The sequence below is a fragment of the Pieris brassicae genome, chromosome 9 (genome assembly GCF_905147105.1).
Source record: "Pieris brassicae chromosome 9, ilPieBrab1.1, whole genome shotgun sequence".
Taxonomy (NCBI): Eukaryota; Metazoa; Arthropoda; class Insecta; order Lepidoptera; family Pieridae; genus Pieris; species Pieris brassicae.
Genome location: NC_059673.1, coordinates 1,723,440 through 1,745,004, shown reverse-complemented (window position 1 = coordinate 1,745,004; position 21,565 = coordinate 1,723,440). Strand labels below are relative to the sequence as shown.

Here is a 21,565-nt window from a genome sequence, read left to right as displayed (position 1 = left end):
ATAATTACAGTCATATGACTTTTTAGTGAACTTTTCTTTTACGTTAAAATTAATGTTAATTCTATTTCTTCTAAAGCTTCCATTACTGGAAGGTCTTTTACGATTCATTATCGCTTGATATTATAGTTATTTCACCATATTACCCGGGTTTTGGTGTGAATTTTTTTTAGATAAATTATCTTATTTTAATTTTGATATGTAGTTCTATTTTTAAACTTATGATAAACCTTTTAGATTGACAGATATGGTTTTGATTATTTTTGCTATTTGTTGTTGAATAACTTAAACAACATCAATGATTGTTAAGAGATAGTAACATATCTTACTCATAAGAGGTATTTTTATTGATTGATATTAAATACAAACTAATTTATTCATAAATATTTTATTAAAAAATCCAGTCGTTTAAATTACATTTCTTAAATTTTAGATTGTAGTTTCTTTTGTTTCTTTATAAAAACATTTTGTTATTCACACCTAAGTTCCGATATTTTATAAATTAAATATCAGTTGCTTCTTTCTCTCTTATTTCTCTTTTCTCCTTTTTCCTTAAATCCCCATAAATATCTTCCAATGTTCGCGCTCTCGTCTCTGGTATACAAAGTATAACATAAATGGAAATAAAGAAGCAGACGGCGGCAAAGAAGTAGAACGCAGCAAATATCCCAATTTCATTGGTCAATGGTTTAAAGAAGAGGAGTTGCAGAAAGTCCGAGAAGGCAGCAATAGACATTGTTACCCCCATAACTGTGCCACGGTACTAAAACAAAAGAAAATTAAATAAAAAATTCAGTTGAAGCACGTAAATTGTTCGTTACCCATTGTTCATTTTGTTCCCTTCGAAGTAGAGGCTGTTAGGCCATGGGGTACAAGTGGGGGCGCTAATTAAAGTTGGCACCTGGTTTGTACGAGTGACTCCTGGACGGGTGACACGAGGAAATTCATCAAACCTTTTAAATTTGTTTTTATTGTTATATCCATTTTTTACATTATTATTAAGTGACTGAGTTATCTAGGTTAAGAATATAATAAACATTTGTTGTTCTAATTAATACCTCTAAGTGATTAAATGTATATTATGTATATGTTTTAAACTATCTGCTAACTCCTGTATTCCAAAACGCGTCAAAAGGCCCACCTAACAAGTATTAAACATCACTGCATCTCAACCTCATACTTTGATTCTGTTTTTAAAGGATATCCATTTTAAAAAAGATGGTACAGATACCGGCAAACATCCTGAACAAATGTCCTTGCCTAGCAGCGATTTTAAGTTATCACTTCAGTGGTGAGCGGCAGGAAGGTGACGTATCGATCGCGTGATTGGTAAATCGTTTAACCTTAATGCTCAAGAAGTTTGTCGGTATCTGTATGTAAAGTGATCAACAAAATATACAAATGTTTTCACAGTTTATAAAGCTTTTTTAAGCTGTCTCGTCACTGAGACTTCATAGAATATTAAAATATATTTTCATTATAGAACAGGGGGCAAACGGGCAGGAGGCTTACAGAATATGACATATGTGATACCGCCCCCATGGACACTATCAATGTCAGAGGGCCGCGAATGCGTTGCTGGCCCTTTAAGAATTCATACGTTCTTCTCTTTAAGGACCCTATTTGGTTCGGTTTAATTAGTTCAGAAATACTTCAGTGGGAAGATGGTTCGACAAAGTGGTGGTGTGCGGAAAAAATATCTTTAAATACTCAGTTGTGGAACGAAGGACTTCGTATTACGGGTGGAAGTCCGTATACTGCCTCGACGTCCAATGATAAAACTCAGCTGCAGGTATTAATCCGAACAACTCCCCTAAACACTCTCCATGGTACATGCGGTAGAAGTTGCAGAAGGAACCGTCGATCTAGCCTTAAGTCTAATTAGTAATTCAGGTCCAACCTAATTAACTCATAACGATATTTAACATAAGTGTCCAATAAGACTCACAGTCTCTATTGGGATGACACTCTGTTCTTGTGTTATATTTTTTCACTTACGAAGTTTATACCGTATAATTTTAAATACTTGCCTTAAATGAGAAAATCTCTCCAGCAAGAACCATAGAAACTGGTTGTAGACCAGCAGAGTCACAGAAAATGCACAAGCATAGAGTTGCCAATGGCAGCCAAGAGGTAGCACTGATTTCAAGATCTTGGAGTAAGAACCATGTTGCTAAGGCGCCCATACTTAGTGCTGAGAGGAGTGAAGTGAAGAACAGAAGATTCTGGAAACAAATACCTTAGTTTTATTTCAGGGAAATGGATCCTCCATGTAAATAGGTGAACTTCGGATTATGGAAAATATTGTACCAAGTTATTTAGAGAAATAAACCTTGTTGTATATACATCGCAGCTAACTAGCTTAGCCGTTGAATCAACAGCCAAGCCTCTTTACTAAACAGCGCCTAGAGGCCTGAATCATATTCAGCCATTGATCAAACGACTAGGCAAATATTAACTAACTTGAATCGATACCGTTTGAGCCCGATATTTCTGTTTGTTTCATTTTATCCTCGTATCAAGTTTTCCGAAAAATGTTACCTTTCTTCCGGATTTCTCCACAATGCTTGAAGCGAACACTGAGCCAACAACTTGCACAGATCCAAGCAAAATAGCTTGTTGATTTGGTGACAGTAACAGTTCTTTTCCTCCAGATGCCATTGTGAAGATCTCACCAGCAAAATTGAGAACTGGTACTGCACCACACACTTCTCTTGCGAGTACTGCCACTAGAGCGATTCTGAAGGCTTTGAAGAGGATCTTGTTATTGTCTAGAAAATACAAATAGATAATGTTGACTAGTTGGACGGTAACGGTGTATGCTGTAAATTCAGAAACATATGTAGTATCAAAAGTAAAGGACGTCTTCAGAGGTTAAAATTGTTTCATGGTCATCAATGTAATAGGGAAGTAGGTGGTGCCTTCTATGCCTGACACACGCCGTCGACTTTTTGAGACGTTTCCCGTTCGAGTTTACGCTAGATGTGCACATGGAAAGAAAGTCCACTAGAACACAGCTGGGAGAGCGTTGATGGACCTCAGGGATGGAAGTCACACGCTAAAGCTAACTTCTATATAATATAGATCTTACATATTTCTTTAAGCAGGAACTTATTGGACTGAGCATCATTTTCCTGCTCTCGCCTCGTATGTTCCAACTCTTTTATCACCTCCACATCATCTTCTGATCGACATCGAAGCCATGCTAAAGCTTTAAGGGCTCTCTGAAACGAATAACGTTTAGCAGATGGCCATTAATCAAATGAATGCAAACTATCTTAAATATTTTCGAGCTATTAAAAACATATTCCGCTACGTCATGGACATTTTTTTATTTGTCATCCCTAACTCGTGAAGAGTCTCACGTGTTTTAGGGATGACTTCCAGCCGAGCTGCTTGCGGCCTAGGCCATTGTTATAGACAAGTTTTCTAATGAAACAGCCAAGACGTTTACTCCATTTTAAATTACCTATAATGTATGGTCCTCCAACTTCGGTTCCTGAAGTTGGTTAAAAAAGAGAAGCATGAAACATACCTCATCTTCTCCTTTCTTCAAGAGGAATGATGGTGTTTCCGGCATCATTGATAATAGTATGAGGTGGGAGATAGGGAGTGACAAGCAAATCCATAATACTGTATAGTAATCTAACATATCTCCAATGACGTATAGGAACAAATTTCCGCCGGTATGGAATACGCCAATCTATAGAAAGAAAAGTTTTTTTTGTTAAATTCTTTATCAAATTAGAGTATGGTTTCAACGCTTTAACTTTAATAAGAGTGATAAATGATTGTGATCAACACAACCACATATATATTTATTTATTTACACTTCGTTATACTATACAAAACGAAACATATAAAAAAAGGAGGTTACATAAGTAGGCAAAGGGCGGCCTTATTGCTAACAAGCGATTTCTTCCAGGCAACCCTAGTTTGGAACAATAAGAAAAGATACACCGACGAAAGTACATATAGTAACATATAACAGTAATTAAAACTAAAAGTAAAATGCAACGAAAGCAATTTATAATATGTATAAACAAAAATCTAAAAGCTAATCCAATGGTTAAACGGTTCCTTTTCTAATCTATCTATATTTTTAAAGGGTCTTTTTTTAGAAAATAAATCAATCAAAATTAAAAAAAAAGTCATAAAATATATTGCTAAGCGCAAATCTCGAAAACCAATTCGTGTAATTTTTTATGTACCTGGAAGGGTTTTATGGAAAAAAAAATTGGAAAAACTTTGTTTTATTTAGTTCTTATGTTGTTATTTCGGAAAAGCGAACAGTCCCTATAAGGTAGCATATATGTTGTATGTAGCTACTAAAAAGACGGTTGAGTAAAAAAGTCAGAACCACGCACGTGGTCACCGTGACCACGCACACTGAAAAGTACGCGAAACGTGGGAAAAAAATTAAAATTTAGAATTATGTAAATAACTATAAGTTTTAAAAATAATACAAAGCTTTAATCCGTTCAAAAAGTGTTTTTCTTAATGTTAAAAGCTATTTTAACAAAAGACAATAATAAAGTCATACTATTTAAACGAAATTTGCGGGGCATGAACTACAATAAATATTTTTAATGAAGGTGCTCGCCCTTAAAAACTATATTTCTTGAAACTTTAATTGCTATCTAAATACCTTAAATAATTAAAAAAAACATTATCCAGAATATACATATTCATAAGTCTTTGCAGTTTATATGTAGACATATGTTCTGTGTATTTGAATAAAATTTGTACATAGTTTTTTTTCGACTGCTAATCAACGATACTCATGGCCAAGCATCAATATTCTCACAACCAACAAATGAGCCTTTTATATTGTATTTATCTTGACACCTAAACCCCGAAGGGGTAGGCGAAGACGACGACGACGAATCTTCACTTGCTAAATACCTGACATAGATCTCTCACTTAATGCACTCACAAATTTCAAGATTGAAATGACAATCACGATTCTCGTCGGTCATTAACTTACGCTTACCGTGCATCTTATATAGTTCTTACACGGAAAAGAAAACAATCCAGTGCCTAAGTCTTAGGATGCCTGATGGTAAGATTAGGAGGCGAGAATCACTGTTACTATTCATACCCTCGGCGAAAACTATCCTCTCGAAATGTGCACACATAATAATTAATAAACTGCATATTAACAGACGTTTCCATTGTCCCTCGAGTGAACTGACAAAAGGTCTGTTTCATGTCACTTCCAATACTGTAAGAAATAACGACGAACGAAAGAACTGTCTCTTTTGTAAATATTTTAATCTATTACTGTTAAGTATGTTATAAATGTAGATATATCCCGCATTGAAGAAATGTGTAATGGTAGCTTATTTTGTTTAAAAAAAATAAGAATGTGCGTGGACTAGTGTTTACACGTAAGAAGTAACTTTGACCTTATTCTTCGAAAAATGATCTACTATATGCAACTTTACAGAAATTTGTTAAATAAAGTTAAATTAGATAAAGATTAACAAAAGCCTATTATTATCATAGGCATGAATACAAGTAATACAAATATTTAATTTTACCTTATTACTACAAAGATTATTACAGAATTTCATTAATTGTAATATAATTGTTATCGTTATTATATGGTTTTGTTATTTAATGGCTTCGAATCTCTTGGAATCAACCGTGTTAGGAACAAGAAAAAGATGGCGCGTAACCATGAACAATCCAGCGCGTAAAATGTGACGGTAATTTTTTTTCCAATGCTGTTAAAGAAGTTTCACTTTAATTAAAAGTTGTTCCTTCTCTAGTACGTCCTGGATTTGGTCTAGGTACGAACGATAAGGCCTGCCCGACCCGACTTCACCATCCACGGTTTCCTTGTATAGGCGACTAGTAAGCTTCTCATTTATCCGGTACATGGCCAAAATATCATCTAAGCATTTCCTTTCGCATCTTTGGCATCACGTCCTCTTTTAACACACACTTCTTTGTTACACCACACATACTTCTTAACGCTCTCAATTCCACAGCAAATATTCTACTTTCATTCTTTCTCTGCCACACTCAACAATCACTACCGCAAGTCACCGATCCGATTTTTATTTCCACTGATAAATCAACATAATCGTTTCCTTTTCTGTAATGACTTTGAATATTGCATAACACAAAGAAAAATAGCAACTTACCAAGCATCCAAGACTTCCTCTAATACTGTCTTCACCGATTTCTTTAATGTATATTGGAAAAACTACATAGCTCCCGGAAGCGCTGATTCCAACCAGTGCTCTCGCTGTGATGAGGGCCCACGTTTCTAATGATGATAGAAGGATAGCCCAGGTGCCCTGTAAATATTACTTCCGGTTACAAAACTACCGCATTTAAAGACGATGTGTTTTTGTTCTTCTCTTCTTTTAATGGAGACGTCCATTATTGGCCGTCAGTCAACTAAGCGTTGACTCTGATGGTAACATTCAGAAACAAGGTTTATCGCTAAGCTTGACCTTCCGTACGTCAAAACTACTTTTTTGACGTGCACATATGGACATATATATAGCATAGTTCGAGCTAAGTATTGTCTCTGAATAAAAATAAATCAATGGCGCCACAACCTTTTTAGGTCTGGGCCTCAGATTTCTGTATCTGTTTCATGATCATTTGTATATAGGCAAGTAGGTGATCAGCCTTCTGTTCTGCCTGACACACTTTTTTGGGGCAAATGCTTTTGGGTTTCCCCACGATGTTTTCCTTCACCGTTCGAGCGGATGTAAAATGCGCACATATAAATAAAATCCATGTTTGCTTGTTTCTGAATATCACCCTGTAAACTCACACTGACTTTCAAGTTAGTGTCAATTGGCTAGTGTTAATAGGAGGCAAACGGACAGTACGCTCACCTGATTCTAAGTGACCACCGCCCATTTTTTGAAAGAATGATGAGAGTTTTTACGATACGCCCGCACGCCGTCACATAAAACCGACACCCTGAAGTAAGCTATAGTCACCATTTTAGTGTTTTCTATTGTTAGTGTCGTTATTTCTACGTAGAATTATTTTTTTCAAAAGATTTTTTATCTTGTTAACGCATGCATTTTATGTAATAAGAGGCAGATGGGCAGGAAGCTCACCTAAAGTTAAGAGATACAGCCGCCCATGGAAGGCTCGCCGGAAGCATCGCCGGCCTATTAAGAATAACATTTAAAAACATACTCACTAGACCCGATAGTGAGACTAGAAGTATGGCGTACTTTCGTCCGATCTTATCAGCGATAAGTACTAGCAACCAAGCACTAGGCAGTGTTATCAAATATGGGATAGAGGCCATCCATGATATCTGGAAGAATAATTTTAATGGTTATAATAGATAGGTAACCATGCGTCTGAAGCCTGGCTTCTCAGACACTTAATTTCTCCATACAGCTTGATAGTTTTAAGGAAGCTCCTAAGTGAGATAGCGCACAGGCACTTATAAAGATTTAAGTAGGCTAAGCTAAGTAGGCTAGGTAGGCCAACTTTTTTAAATTGTTTTACAGGGAGGTAATTACTCACGCATTAAAGGTACTGCCACAGGTACCAACTTTTTTAAATTGTTTTACAGCGAGGTAATTACTCACGCATTAAAGGTACTGCCACAGGTACCAACTTTTTTAAATTGTTTTACAGCGAGGTAATTAATCACGCATTAAAGGTACTGCCACAGGTACCAACTTTTTTAAATTGTTTTACAGCGAGGTAATTACACACGCATTAAAGGTACTGCCACAGGTACCAACTTTTTTAAATAGTTTTACAGCGAGGTAATTACACACGCATTAAAGGTACTGCCACAGGTACCAACTTTTTTAAATTGTTTAAGTTATCCATTTATCAATTTTTTATTATTATTATTACTATGTTGGTTAATATTGTAATAACTGTATATTTGTATATTAAAAATAATATAAGAATAACATCATTATCTTTCCAATTTATTTGAAGAAAATTACTAATTTATCGAACAATTTAGTCTTAACAAAGGAATTACAAAAAACAGTACTTTATTTACTGATAATAAAAATAACCTTTAAAAAAACACTACTTATTACGAAGGCAAACTTTGTTACTCCTTTAATTATTAAATAAATATAGCACCGCAAGCTAGTCGCAATAAAAAAACCAGAATCACTAGATATTGCAGTCTTCCAGTTGCACTCTATAGATAATGGATATACAGACTTAGCTCGTTTATCAGAATGCTAAATCTGGATATCGGTGCGTTTGGGCCAAGACGCGTTCTTCTGAAAGGAGGGATAAATGAGAAGCCTGGGATCTAGAGGTTACACGAAATTAAAATTAAGACAAAAGGTTGCGGCAATAATCCTGATTATTAAATATCTTAAATACAAACTATATCAATCAGTATTCTACGATTCTCCAATGAAATCTTAAAGTGGGGTAGCCTGGTTTCGTAGAAGAAAGGAATACCTGCCTACCTCTATATCTGTAAGAGGTTCACTTCTTGGGGAATTTTCTGATTGAAGGAGTAAGGTCATCGGTGACATCCAGCCGACAGCAGCTCCATATGAGAAAACCGGTATTAGAGCTGCAAAAAGATTTAGTATATAAAATGATTAGCCATAACATTCACGTGTCGAACTACCCTCTTATTAATCGAAAATCAATCCAAAAACACCGTTTTACCTTTGTCTTCGGAAGCTCGTCACAAGTTTCCAAGTTCCATTGTGGGGTTTCTCCCCTCTTCTCATAGCTTCGGCCTTCCGTCAATACTCTTCTCTAAGGGCATTTGCATCGATATTCCAGGGTGCGGTACCGGCTATGCCACACACTGCGTAATAAGACACAGAGCGGTACGCCCGCGTAAACCTGACAGCGACTGGCTGAGAATTGCGCGACTGTGCCGTTTAAGTTTGTCGCCCTAGATTGGCGTATTAGCGGCGACATCCCCCACTCGGCTTACATACATTCTGACTGACAGCATATTTGCCGTGGCCAGTTTTGGGGTGAATTGTAGTGAGAAAGTCAATTGAGGTTCTAGAACCAGCCCAGGGTATGATGTTGTGTAGCGTCGTAAGTGACCATGTTGAGCCTGGTTCTGACGAATCGATAGTGCGGTAACGGATATACCGGTCCGAGAGAGTCTCGAACTCTAGTAGGACTTCTCAGTGGACTGGACTGGACACAACATGAAAGATAGGGGCTCAATAATGGAATACCCACAATTGATTCTCCATTTGCTCAAACCCACGTAGCTTCAAAGCCCCTGTTAGCCCAACAGTGCGCTACTTTCCACTCTACTAACGCTTTTCCCTATGGCTTGTACACCGGCAAACCCTAAGTTACAGACTTGCGTTCTAATCCCCAGTGAAGATTTAATGTCTCGGATGATGGACTCATCCGCACCAAACTTCCAAGTTCATTTAGAAAGGCCTCAAATATCACTAATTATCTTTCCTGCTACAGGCCTTTTCGGACTGGGCCGATGCAGGGCGAGCCGTCTGCCCGTGTGATGATGATCGCGGACAGACCATCCAAGTCGCCAAGCCAGCTTTCTGTATATAAGGCAGGGCAGTTATAAAAAACTCAATGAGGCCTTCCCGTAAGAACCAACTGATTCCACTTCCATCCAGACTGAAATTACATCAATCAGGGCCATTGACCTTCTCAATAAAAGTATATAATACATTACCGGAAAATTTGAAGAATGTAACAAATAACTTGAGGTTTACCAAATTGCTAGAGGAATTATTGTATAAAAAATGTTACACCGTAACAGAGTATCTGACTGATAGACTTAAATTTCATTATAAAAGTTTACAAATAATGTTAAGTACATGTACATTTCGCAACGTGAAGCTAAAGCAAATCTAACAAATAAAGAATGTATCTTATAAGAATAAAAATGTATATGAATAGAATTAAGTATAATAAAGCATGCCTCTCACATGTGCCTAACCAAGGTCCTTATTGTAATAAATTATAACGTGTCATGTGTAAAATATAAACATAAGGAATCCAATTAAGATTTGACTTTAGCTCTGAAATTATACCAGAGGCTAACGAATTCACCAGAAACTTTTTTTCAATAAGGTGATAATTCCGATACGCAGGCCCGCGCCTTGGAAGTTCAGCTTGAGGTGGGAACTGTGGGGCTGGATCTTCACTTAAATCCCTCTGCTATTCAGTCGGGTAGCAGGATCCTACCCACTAAAAACACGTGCTTCACACGCCTTTAAGATGGGCCTTCAGGGTTCACCAGACACTCTACTCTCTAAGGGAGTACCAGAAACTAGACTAACTCTGATCACACTAGCCTTACCCTAATGGGCAGCAAAATGGTAATGGTGAAAATGGCCCTAAAGTTTTTAAATTTGTATGACAAAAATCAAAATCAAAAAAAATATATATAAAGAAGACGATCTTTACATATTTAGGTTTTATTTGTCGCGGGGATCTCCTGGATGCTATGTTTCTTTTTAAGCTGTGTAACATTCTGAATGCTGGATCCACCTCCTATCTTATCTAGATCATCTCCGTTCCCAAAAGTTTGAGACATTGCAAGCGAGCGGACACATTTTTTATCTCCACCAATTGCTCCATTAAACAGAATGGCTAGACTGTGCAATTGGCTGCAGGACCCAATAAAACTCGAAATTTTCTCAGACCGCCCCGCCCATCCGATTACAGAAAGCGAATTCTGTTATCACTCTGTTAGGTTTAGCGTTATGTTTGTAATTTGAAATCTTCTGTTTTGTGACCATATAATAATGTTTATAAGTGTAAGCTTAGTGATTGACGTACAACATTGGTATAAGCGTTGTTTGTGCACGCCGTTCTATTCTGTATTTAGTTGTTTGGTCTCATTCGCGTGGCTTTTCATAAATAATTTCAATATAATCGTCTTTTTCATGTGACCTTTTAATTAAATTTTGTCCTGTTCACTGTATACATGTTTTGTTTGTTTTGTATATATGTCTTATGTATTTTGCATTTACTTTGCCTTATCTGATTTTTTATTTTTTCTCAGAATGGTTGCCTGGAAGGGATCAACTCGAAAGCGATAATGCCGCCAGTGGTCCTTCATTTCATTTAACTCAACTATTTGATATTTCTGTATGCAACGAAGTGTTCATAAATAAATAAAAATACTTACTTAAGAGAGAGCATATCAACTGCGTAATCTGGCTTCCTTCGCTAATGATTGATTTCATTTTTACTTCTTCACAGAAAGTATTTATTTATTTCATGAGTACAGAACAGGTGTTTAACACATAATTGTTAATATTTAAACAGACAGTTGTAGACTGAGTTTCTGTAACTAAATGTAACTTTTTATAAACTAATCTTTTATATTTGTTGAGTCTTATTTGAATGGTGATAATATTGTTACCTATAAAATATGTAAATGATGCAACTCAACCTCACTTGTATATAGCCATTATGTAAAAGTTAATAAAAAAATAAATATTTAACAGGCAAACGGACAGCACCTGATGCTAAATGATACCGCCATCACTCACAAGTGGGTTCGCAAGTGGCTTGCCTAAATTAAATAATAATTATTTATTAATATTAATGTTTAATGTTGAATGCAAGCTTTCAATGTGGCCATTGCCTGTGGCAACCATTAAAATTGGGCCTATTTTAGGTTACAGATTTTGTTCTTCTTCTTGTTCTCGTTCTTCTACGTCTTTTTAGCGTGATTTCAGGGACTAATATGTCAATAAAAGTCGGCTTATGGGCGATAGTTTAACGAGAATATTATTATAATATCATATTAAATTGTATTACTATTTTGTATGGATACAAAGAAGGAATGAATCCTCGGAGGCATAGGCCAATCAAGTGGAAGAGAGAGGGATGCGGTGCAAGCGTACAATGAGCGTAACGGGACAACAAGTCATGCTTTTTCGTGCGTGCAGCCGGCGTTCATCTATTAGACGTTGTCACGTCAAATACTCAAGGTAATACAAAGAAAATATACTCCAGTTGATCGCCCTAACGAACAAAAAAAACAACACCTCAGTCAGACCGTTTCCGTTTATGCTACTATATTTATTATTTGATTATTTAAAATCATTTATTTACCAGCGTATCACATTATTACGCAATTATAAGTTGTTTATCTAATAATTGTTTAGTTATTTTAGACTTAGCAATATCGTGACAGTATGACATATTTATAAGCCTATATAAGCATTTGTAACATGATTTTTAAGTGTCCTTACCATGCACTGAACAAACAGGAATGCTCTACAGTGGATTTCTCGGCAATGATGAGTTTGAAGGATAGATTCCGGAATATTGCCGGCCAGTACCTGCACCTTACGTTGCCCAGCTTGCGAATGCAAACCTGGATTCGCCAATGATCCACAGATGGATAATCATCGATGGATACTACTACTGGAACTGCAGAATGTCTTAAATGGCACTGTCACCAGAAAACTTCTAAGCTTCAACAGAATTAATCTCAAAATAATGATAGGGATCACCACTGTCTCATTAATATATATATCTTTGTCATTCGCGCGACACACAGTCCCTTGTGCAGAGGATGTTTCAGTGCAGTCACCCACGCAGTCGAAGTCATTGGGTTTTATTAGATTTTTAATGGTTGTTTATATACAATTCTTATAAGTTTTAGTCCCGCCTTCATTTTTGTATGCCTATAAGCACAATATCCACATTATACAGACTATATTAACTTTTAATACACGGATAACCCTGAAAATGTTTAGAACGGGCCAGTTAGAAACATTGCATTAGAAACTTTTTTGAATTTCAATTTTAGAACTCTTTGGTAACCTAATATAGTGTATTGCATTCATTTGTCATTTGTTTTTGTGAATTGGCGGCAAATCCAGAAGTCTTGTTACACGTGAAAATTAACCTAACGCTAGAAAATTTTTGGTCAATAACTTATTATGGCTTTCGTTGTGGGCTTACTCAACAACAAAGCTATGATAGGCTACGATTAGAATTTCTTAATGAAGCCCGATCTCTTGCCACTATTTACAATTGGTTTAATGAGTTTAATCGTGGACTGCTCCATTCTCAATGATGATCCGCGTGAGGGACGTCCTTTAACAGCTACTACTGAAGATAAAATCAGTGCTGTGCGACGCATGATAGAGGAAGATAAGAGAGTGACCTATCAGCAGATACGGACAAGCCTAGGCATTGATATGAGTCAAGTTCAAAAAATATTACACGAACATTTAGCCGCCAGGAAGCTTTGTACCAGATGGATTCCCCATACTTTAACCGACGACCAGAAACACCTTCGCATGGACTGGTAAACTTTTGACTATGGCACGTGTCGAGATAATGAGTCATCCGCCATACCGTCCTGACCTGGCGCCTTATGACTTTCTTTAATTCAAGGTATTTGCTCTACGAGCCCTGAAAATGCGGTGAAAGCGTACAAAAATGCCATAGAAGAGGTGGTGCAGTAGGTAGGGTAGGTAGGAGGTGGTAGTGGTTCCATCGAATGTGACGATGTGTAGAGAGGAACGGAGATTACTTCGAAAAACAACAAAAGTAATTGGCAACTTTCTACATTAAGCCGTTTTTCATTTTCTAAACATTTGCAGTGTTACCTAGGTTCTTTATATTTTTTTATGTAACAGGCAACAGGGAGAAAACGGGCAGGAGTTTCATCTGATGTTTCTGCCGCCCTTAGACCTTCACAAAGCCAGAGGTTTTGCTGCCTTTTAAGAATTGGTACTCTCTTTTTCCGAGGGACCCTAAGACGAATTGGTTCGGAAATACTTTAGTGTGCAGATGGCTCAGTATTCTTTCCGATGATAAAACTTATATGTATGCAGCTAGGCTTTTAATCCTACAAGATTTAATTGTAATATATTTAAATATAACTAGTGATAAAATATTCTATCATTGTCAGTTTGTTCTACTAATATTAGCAAGGTGAACAACCCACATCGTCTTCTAACGTAACTTTAATATTTTATGTACAACTGACCGTTTTTGAAGGCAGTTTTTGCCGCGAACCACCACTATGTGGAACCAGTTGCCCGCTGAAGTATCAGTTACGTATAAGAACCTAAAATTTTATCTTTATCATTAGCATTATCTGTAGCTTAAATTAATTGCCAATTGACAGTTTGTCATGTCAATGAATGAAAGCCAATGTCATGAATTTGACGTAATTTTCCATATTTTCTTTCACGTTTTTCATTTCCAAATTAAAGAGTAATAGATAGGTAACTTAATAAATACGTAAAAGGTAAGATTAACTCTTGTAATATATATTTGTATATCTTTCTCAATTATTTATTAGTAATCATAACAATCGAGTATATAGTATTTACAATTTTCTTAACCTATATAGTAATAATAAAAATAATTAAAAATTAATTAACAGAAAATTAAAACAAATTTAAAATGTTTCATTCCTGTGACAGTGTAGAATTTCCTCGCTGTATTGAGATACTTATTCTTTGGGGAGGAAATCACCAGCTCTGGGGTCACTGGTACTATCTACCAGGCGCCAACTTAAATCTTTCATCAGGTCCCGTGCACTTTATCGGGTTCAAGAGTCTTAATCATATGTTTTTAATTATATGTTGAAACGGCTAATAACAGCAATTGGACACGATAATATCCTCCTTCAAGGAATTACCATTTTTTTTCTTTTGTTGTCACCTTTCGTCGTCATCACAATTTTGGCATCTGCCAACCTACCAAGCTGCTATTAAAAATTAAATAGCATAACATAATCTTCAAATTCGTCTCCCTTCAGTGAATAATATTTCCGTCTATGTTAAATGGAATTAGAAGTCAGAACAAGTAATTACCAAGCACTACGTTGTGATATTATTTATAATAAATTATTGTTATAATAATTTAGATGGCATTGTAAAAGCGAGTAGTGTTATCTTCATATGCTATTATAGAAACTAGGGTTTTTTTTTTTAAATAAATAATTCGACTTAGACTCCTTCAAGAACAGAGCGTAGTAATTCTTAATAGCCCTCGAGCCTGAGTGTCTATGGGCGGCGCAATCACTGTTCACAGAATTTGATTTTTTAATTCGACCAGCCTACTTACTTTTTCTATGTATTATATTGACAGGTACACTCCAGTAACTACAATACAATTGTATGATTTGGGCGTGGCTATTAGCATACGTAACTGTTGTAGGTGAGTTTGATTTGATTAAGTCGATTTCCGAGTCTTAACCCCTTGCAGTTGCGTAGAGATGTGTGTTGTGGAGTGTTCAGAGTTATTCCGATTAGATTCATCGAGCGTACCAATTCATAAAAGGCCAGCAACGCATTCGCCCTATGGCATTGAGTGTCCATGTCCATCACTTAACATCGGCTCCTGCCCGTTTGCCCCCCAGTTCTATATTTTTTTTAAACACAGTACAGTAGCCTTTCTCTGTAATTCTTAATAATGAAACCAATCTTGTTTTGGTCTGGGGTTGGCAATAATTTGAAACAACGCTGATATGTCAAGTTACCTAATGATATACATAGATGGCGCTTTTTTAAACAAAAAAGTAATTTTGTCGTATGGTTATAGCAATTATTAAGAATTAATACGTACTTACAACATCTATTGTATTGTTATATTATTAATTACGTTATATATGTAATAGTATATTCTTTAACAAATTTGTTTGAACGTCATCTATAATTAGATTGAGTTAAACTGAAATTTGTCGGCGTCAGCAACTATTGTAAGCGGTTTCATATTTTACAAATTGTTCACTTCATTATTCCTGCTCGTGTAGACAAGTGTTTGTCGAAGGTTCGATCCCTGGCCCACCAATGGACTTTATGAGTATGTGTACATTTAACCTATATTTTCTGTTTCGTATATTTTGTTTATCAAAGTAATACGTTTTGGCTTTGTATATTGCCTAAGTGTTTTCATAGTGTTAAACTCTCTCGTACGGTTAACATCGTGACGAAACCGTCATGTTTTAGTCGGTGGTATGTGGCACAGAAGGCTGATCACCTGTGAATAATAGATCACGAAACAGATACAAAAATTTGAGGCCCAGGCAGAAGGTTGAATAAAACCAATTTTATTGGTCATTGGTTTTATTATTAGAATTTGTTTAGCACTGCTATTATAAATATTGTTTTCAGGTGGAATTTTATTTTGGCATAACGCAGTAAATATTACAACACTGGAAGAATTCACAAATAACTTCAAAGTCTTGGTGGATGAGATGTCAACATCCTTTCAGCCTTACGGATATCCAATAGAGCTTCTCATTAGAAACAAATTGTTTTTGAATAATATTAAAGTGTTTTACTAATATTAATTGTAATTACACTTACGTAATTTTTTAATTAATTTAGTTTTTTCGTTAAATAATAATGAAATCGTTTACTTGATAAGATATTGGTACAATTACATATAACAGAGCCATATATAAATATGTATGCAAATGTCATAGAGCAGTTTTAGCCTAGTGGCTTCAGCATGCGACTCTCATCCCTGAGATCGTAGGTTCGATCCCAGGCTGTGCACTAATGGTGCGCACTTTTTCTTTCTATGTGCGTATTTATATTAACATCAGCTCGAACGGTGAAGGAAAAGCATCGTGTGGAAACCGGCTTGTCTTAGACCCAAAAAAGTCGACGGCGTGCGTCAGGCACAGAAGGCTGATCGCCTACTTGCCTATTCGATTAACAAACATCATGAAACAGATACAGGATCTGAGGCCCAGACCTAAAAAGGTTGTAGCGCCATTGATATTTTATGCAAATGTCATACTAATTTTAATAATGTCTTATGATAACAATATACGCCTACGCTATAAAGGCACCTTGCATTAAAAAAAAAACACCTTCCCCTTGAAAGAATTACACGTGACTTCTGGAAAGGTGATTAAATAGTTTGATAGCTACATACATATATATATATATATACTTTCTTTTGCGAACTAGCAAACTGTGGAGTTGACTCCCGGTGACTTCACTGATACAAGCTCCACTTGTTTAATGGACTCCTCTAAAATGGGTATCCATGGGCTGCGATGACTGCCCTTTTTGGGCGTTACGTAGACTCATTTGCCCCTATCCAATAAAAAAAAATATTTTACCTGGAAAGTTCATATGTGTAAGATATAATGTAATGTATATGATATAAGTAAAGGCTAGTGCGTGTGCGCAAGCTTTACGATAACGTTTCTTAATTCCACTGTTCAGTCACTGATCCAGTCAGAAAATTACCTATAATTGACTGGATTATATATCACCATTGCCTTATCTATTTTCTTTTTACTTATGTACACGCGTTAGTACGTTAGTAAGTTATACTTCTTTGGCTTAACAGGATAAAAGTCGTACGTTTGTAGAAAAACGACACTAGCTGATTATATATATATAGCTAGTTTCAGAAGAAGAAGAGAAGAGAAGAAGTAAGAAATATAACTTTAAAAATAAATATATATAATAATCTTCCTACCATTATGCGAAAATGGTATTTGCTTATTCAGGTTAAAGTAAAAAAGGCAATTTAGTTTAACATTTTATTTGTCTATAAAACATCGTTACACAGACTATAACTATTAGAATTTGCTAAAGTACTTAAGAGGCATGCGTTTATTAAATGCAACCGTGCAGGTTTAGTTATAAACAACGAACTGTATTTGGTCTCAATTGAAACTCAAGCCATTCGTTATTTATAACGGAATACCAGACAAATCGATTAATCGAACAAGCAGTTATGTTGTCGGGTACATATTTAATCCTAAAAGTATTTACAAATTACGTAATAAATAAGAACAATAAATAAACAGTCAGAAATCTTAATCTATATGCCAACGGCGCTCTTAAAAAATTAATTCCAAAAAACTTTGAGTCTCTTTAAGCTTTGTGTCGAAAAAGCTTTTAGAAATAGGCTTTTGGGCTCAAGTTTTTAAGAAAACCCTATAATAATTATGCGACGATATTTGAATAAGCTAACTACTTAGAACTTACGTAGAGAGTAAAGGAGATTATAATTTTGTACTTAATAATAAAGACGAATGGAAGACGACAATTATGAAGGGACTGGCATGATATATCTCTCTATTTGTCAAATATCTTAACAAATAGAGAGATTCGTAATGTCCGTGTAACGGATTGTTATATGTGTTGTAAACAGTGCGTCACAATACAATCCGAACAGAAACGCTATCGTTTCGATAACCAACACGATGGAGTTCAAGCTTGCGAGAACGTTTTAAATTTAACCTGGAAATGGATTCGTCCGTCGATCTTTTGTTGAATTATGCTGTATTCTTAGTTTTCTAAAGCTTTTTAACTGATACCAGAAATTAGAAACTTTCTTCTGTCGCATATTTCGAATTCTTTGTCAGATATTTGTTTAATATTTGAACCTCAGGTTTTCCCAGTCAGAAGAATATTGTTAATATTGTAACTGCAAGAAGGTGAAACTTTCATTATGTCTATTTTTTTTAATGTTTTATTCCCAGAGTATCTCTGGTTATTGTTATTAATTTTATCCCACGAAATAGTTGTAAATAAGAAATCGAAGTTGCCAGGTGCAAATACCTAATCTATAGCATAAAAATCATTCCTAAAAGAATTGGCACTAATTGAAAATGGTGTTACCATAAGCGATTATGAACACTGAATTATCGATACAAATAGTTTTTAGGCTCCTCTGCGATTGGCTCTGTGCACGTTCCTAAATGTTTTAGCTGCATGAAACTCCTGAAAAGAAAAAAATATATAAATATACTTAAAATAGCATCAAGTAAATAACATAAATCAGTGCCGTTAGAACTTTTCTGGATTTCTGTATCTGTTTCATGTTCATCTTTAAATCTAATAGGCAAGAGACTTGTCCATGAAGAAGAGAAGAGAAGAGTTACATGTCCATTGCTGCAGCCGGATGGAACACACGGCATCAGAGATGAGAGCAGCACGCTAAAGCCACTAGACTGACATTGCTACCGGAATGCACAACCGAGAATTCTTGACTCTATCATCGAGGACACTAGCAAGGCTTTGATTAATAAAATAAAATACCTTGATCGGCAGTTCTCCATCTCCAAGAAGCATTTATTGGAGTAAGTCTTGTTATCAGTGCCACATACAGGGTCGTATTCGGGTGGGCAGACTCGTGCGCAGCCCGCGTATTTGAACCGAGAGAGGCAGCGCTTCAATGGGACGACATAAACGTGTTTTCTGGGAATATACTCATTAATTAATTATTGCATATAAACGGATTTATTTATGTCGCAATCCAACAGATAAGATAAATTTATTACCAAAAACAATACTAAAGATATAGCCAAACCTGGAATACATACAAATAAGAAAAACACTTTTTGAACGGATTAAAGCTATGTATTATTATTAAAACTTATAGCTATTTACATAATAACTATAAGTTTTAATAATAATACTAATAGTAATAGGCCTAATCCTTACATACGCTTTGACCAACCGAAAGTACTTGCGAAAATAAAAAGATTCTTCCCAAGATTGGTACGCGAAGCCATTGAAATAAAAAACACCCCAATTTCAATAGAGAAGACGGCCTAAAATTATCAAACACCTGGGATCCAATAATATCCAAATTAAAACCCCAAGACAAACAATCCGCGAAAATAGAGGCCGCCGTGAGTCATTTCTGCAAAAACCCGTCATCTTTTAGTCGATACCAACTCCGGGGAAATAAATACAGATAACACAACTTTCTCTACAGCTGTGATACTTTTGACATTTAAAATTTTTTGTCTTCAGTCACCGTGACCACGCACGCTGAAAAGCACGCGAAACGTCGGAAAATTTTAGAATTATGTAAATAACTATAAGTTTTAATAATAATACATAGCTTTAATCCGTTCAAAAAGTGTTTTTCTTAATGTGTAAAAGCTAATTTAACAAAAGACATACAAATAGTTCAAACATTTCCGAAAAGAAAAAAAAACAGTAAAATTATTAATTTAACTAAGTAATACTAATTCGTGTGTGTATGTAATGTGTGCTCATGATGCATTATCTAGTTTAGAGTATTATAATTTAAATAACTAAAACATTATTTTACCTAATGAACTCTTTTGTATTTACTAAGTCTAATTTATAAAAAAAAACAGAGCTCTTCCCGAAAAGTAAACTGGCTCCGCACGACGCAAGCAGAGTCTCAATATATAAGTTAGGTTAAACACTTATAACTCTAGACGGTTGGACCGATTTTGATGATTTCTGGTTTGTTCCGTCTTCCCTGAGACGCTTACCTACTTATAAGCAACGTTAAACTTAAAATAGTCTGCGCAAATGTATGAGAACAGACTAGCTCACTGTTCCGCGTTCTATATCTCATTTTTTTTACAATTAAATATACAATTATAAAATACAAATATTTTAAATCACAAAATAATGCTTGAAATTTACACGTAAAATGTATTTTTCGAACAAACATTTAAACTAGTTATGTATATAGTTTAAAATCTGTATGTTTTAAGCGTGAAGACAAGGCTAGACTTTGTCAGTGTTATAAGGCGTGGACTAGAGATGATGTCGTATTTGTTGCCATCGGTAAAAATCATTTGGCCACTAGAAGGTAACTTACATCCAAGTTTTGAATAAGCGAGGCTTAGCTTTAATCATTTCCTTACCCACAATTCTCCTTCTTCATAATACACTCGTTCTTATAGAATCGGTTGTCAGATCCGCAGACGAAGGAGGGTGTGTCGGGGCAGTCTTCGTGGCAAAGGGCTGTGGTGCGACAGTGAGACGCCGAAACGGCGACCACGTGCTGCCCACACGTGAGACGGCGGAGTTCACATTGTGACCTGTGATACAAAATATTTTAAAAATATGGGAAAGAACGTATGATGATACGTACGATAGTACGGGACGCCCACAAAGGGCCGTCATCGCAGCACATGATCTTGTTAGTGGGTGCGTAGCCAGTCTTTGTGACAGTACGCTCTTTTTTAAACTATTGGACGTTCCAGGGAAGGGGTTCATTTCCCCATGGGGGGGGGGGGAATCATTTCCACAGTTTATTTATTTATTGAAGTCAATCATCATACATAATACTATATCTACGCGTTATGTTTCACGCTCTTTTAAAATATATGACAGTTTTGGTAAAGATATGTTACAAAAACAAAAATGTCAAGCAGAAAAACATTACCATCAAAACAACGGATTAGGTATGACAAAGGCACTTAACAATGCATTCTTTAAAATTGATCGCTAGTTTTCAAAAGTTAAAGTAAAAATAACTAGAAAAAATTAACATATAGAATATGCAGTGTGAATGAGGTATGAGTAGCTGAAATTACCAAATCTTTTTCAATTAATTAATTGATATAATGTTTTAACGATAACAAAAATTATAAAAATAGTACAGGCCAAGTATTATATATATATATATATATATAAATAAATAAAATAGCACAGCTAAGGTAAGCTATATATTTTAAAAGTTATATAGAACTTACTTGTAAACATTTCCATCTGATCCACAAACAGGTTGTTCGACAACGTTGTCACAATTTTCTGGACAATCAGTCTCGAGCCGCGGCAGTAGAGTACAGTTACCGAAGTGTGCTAACTGGACTCCTTTGCTGAAAATATCATAGTTATTAATATGTGATGTAAAT

General features: G+C 35.6%; 2 protein-coding genes and 1 long non-coding RNA gene across 3 annotated transcripts in view; 1 reads left to right on the top strand and 2 right to left on the bottom strand.

The window, feature by feature from the left end:
- Positions 1–436: 436 nt before the first annotated feature.
- On the bottom strand, positions 437–11,258 carry LOC123714689 (facilitated trehalose transporter Tret1-like). Its single transcript, XM_045669056.1, has 9 exons — positions 11,111–11,258; positions 8,433–8,542; positions 7,175–7,294; positions 6,150–6,305; positions 3,533–3,700; positions 3,089–3,221; positions 2,539–2,768; positions 2,028–2,222; positions 437–760 (listed from the first exon to the last, which is right to left on the bottom strand). Exons 1-9 carry the CDS (start codon positions 11,166–11,168, stop codon positions 500–502), a joined length of 1,431 nt encoding a protein of 476 aa, XP_045525012.1. The 5' UTR covers positions 11,169–11,258; the 3' UTR covers positions 437–499.
- Positions 11,259–13,975: 2,717 nt separating this feature from the next.
- Positions 13,976–16,251, top strand: LOC123714493. Its single transcript, XR_006754317.1, has 3 exons — positions 13,976–14,203; positions 15,052–15,120; positions 16,077–16,251. It is a non-coding gene; the product is annotated as an uncharacterized LOC123714493 (long non-coding RNA).
- Positions 16,252–17,477: 1,226 nt separating this feature from the next.
- LOC123714658 (serine protease inhibitor dipetalogastin) overlaps positions 17,478–21,565 on the bottom strand; it is a 63,213-nt gene continuing 59,125 nt past the window's right edge. Inside the window, exons 9-12 of the mRNA XM_045669020.1 lie at positions 21,404–21,529; positions 20,570–20,746; positions 18,975–19,133; positions 17,478–18,656 (exon numbers count right to left, since the gene is read on the bottom strand). Coding sequence (XP_045524976.1) covers positions 18,578–18,656; positions 18,975–19,133; positions 20,570–20,746; positions 21,404–21,529 — 541 coding nt within the window. The 3' untranslated portion in view covers positions 17,478–18,577. The remainder of the gene's footprint in view (positions 18,657–18,974; positions 19,134–20,569; positions 20,747–21,403; positions 21,530–21,565) is intronic.

Excerpts from the sequence above, each read along its gene's own strand:
- LOC123714689 (XM_045669056.1), bottom strand. The coding sequence starts at position 11,168 with ATGAAATCAATCATTAGCGAAGGAAGCCAGATTACGCAGTTGATATGC. Across the intron at positions 3,701-6,149 it reads GAGGAAGTCTTGGATGCTTG|ATTGGCGTATTCCATACCGG; the intron begins GTAAGTTGCTAT and ends TTCTTTCTATAG. Across the intron at positions 2,769-3,088 it reads GTTCCTGCTTAAAGAAATAT|ACAATAACAAGATCCTCTTC; the intron begins GTAAGATCTATA and ends TGTATTTTCTAG.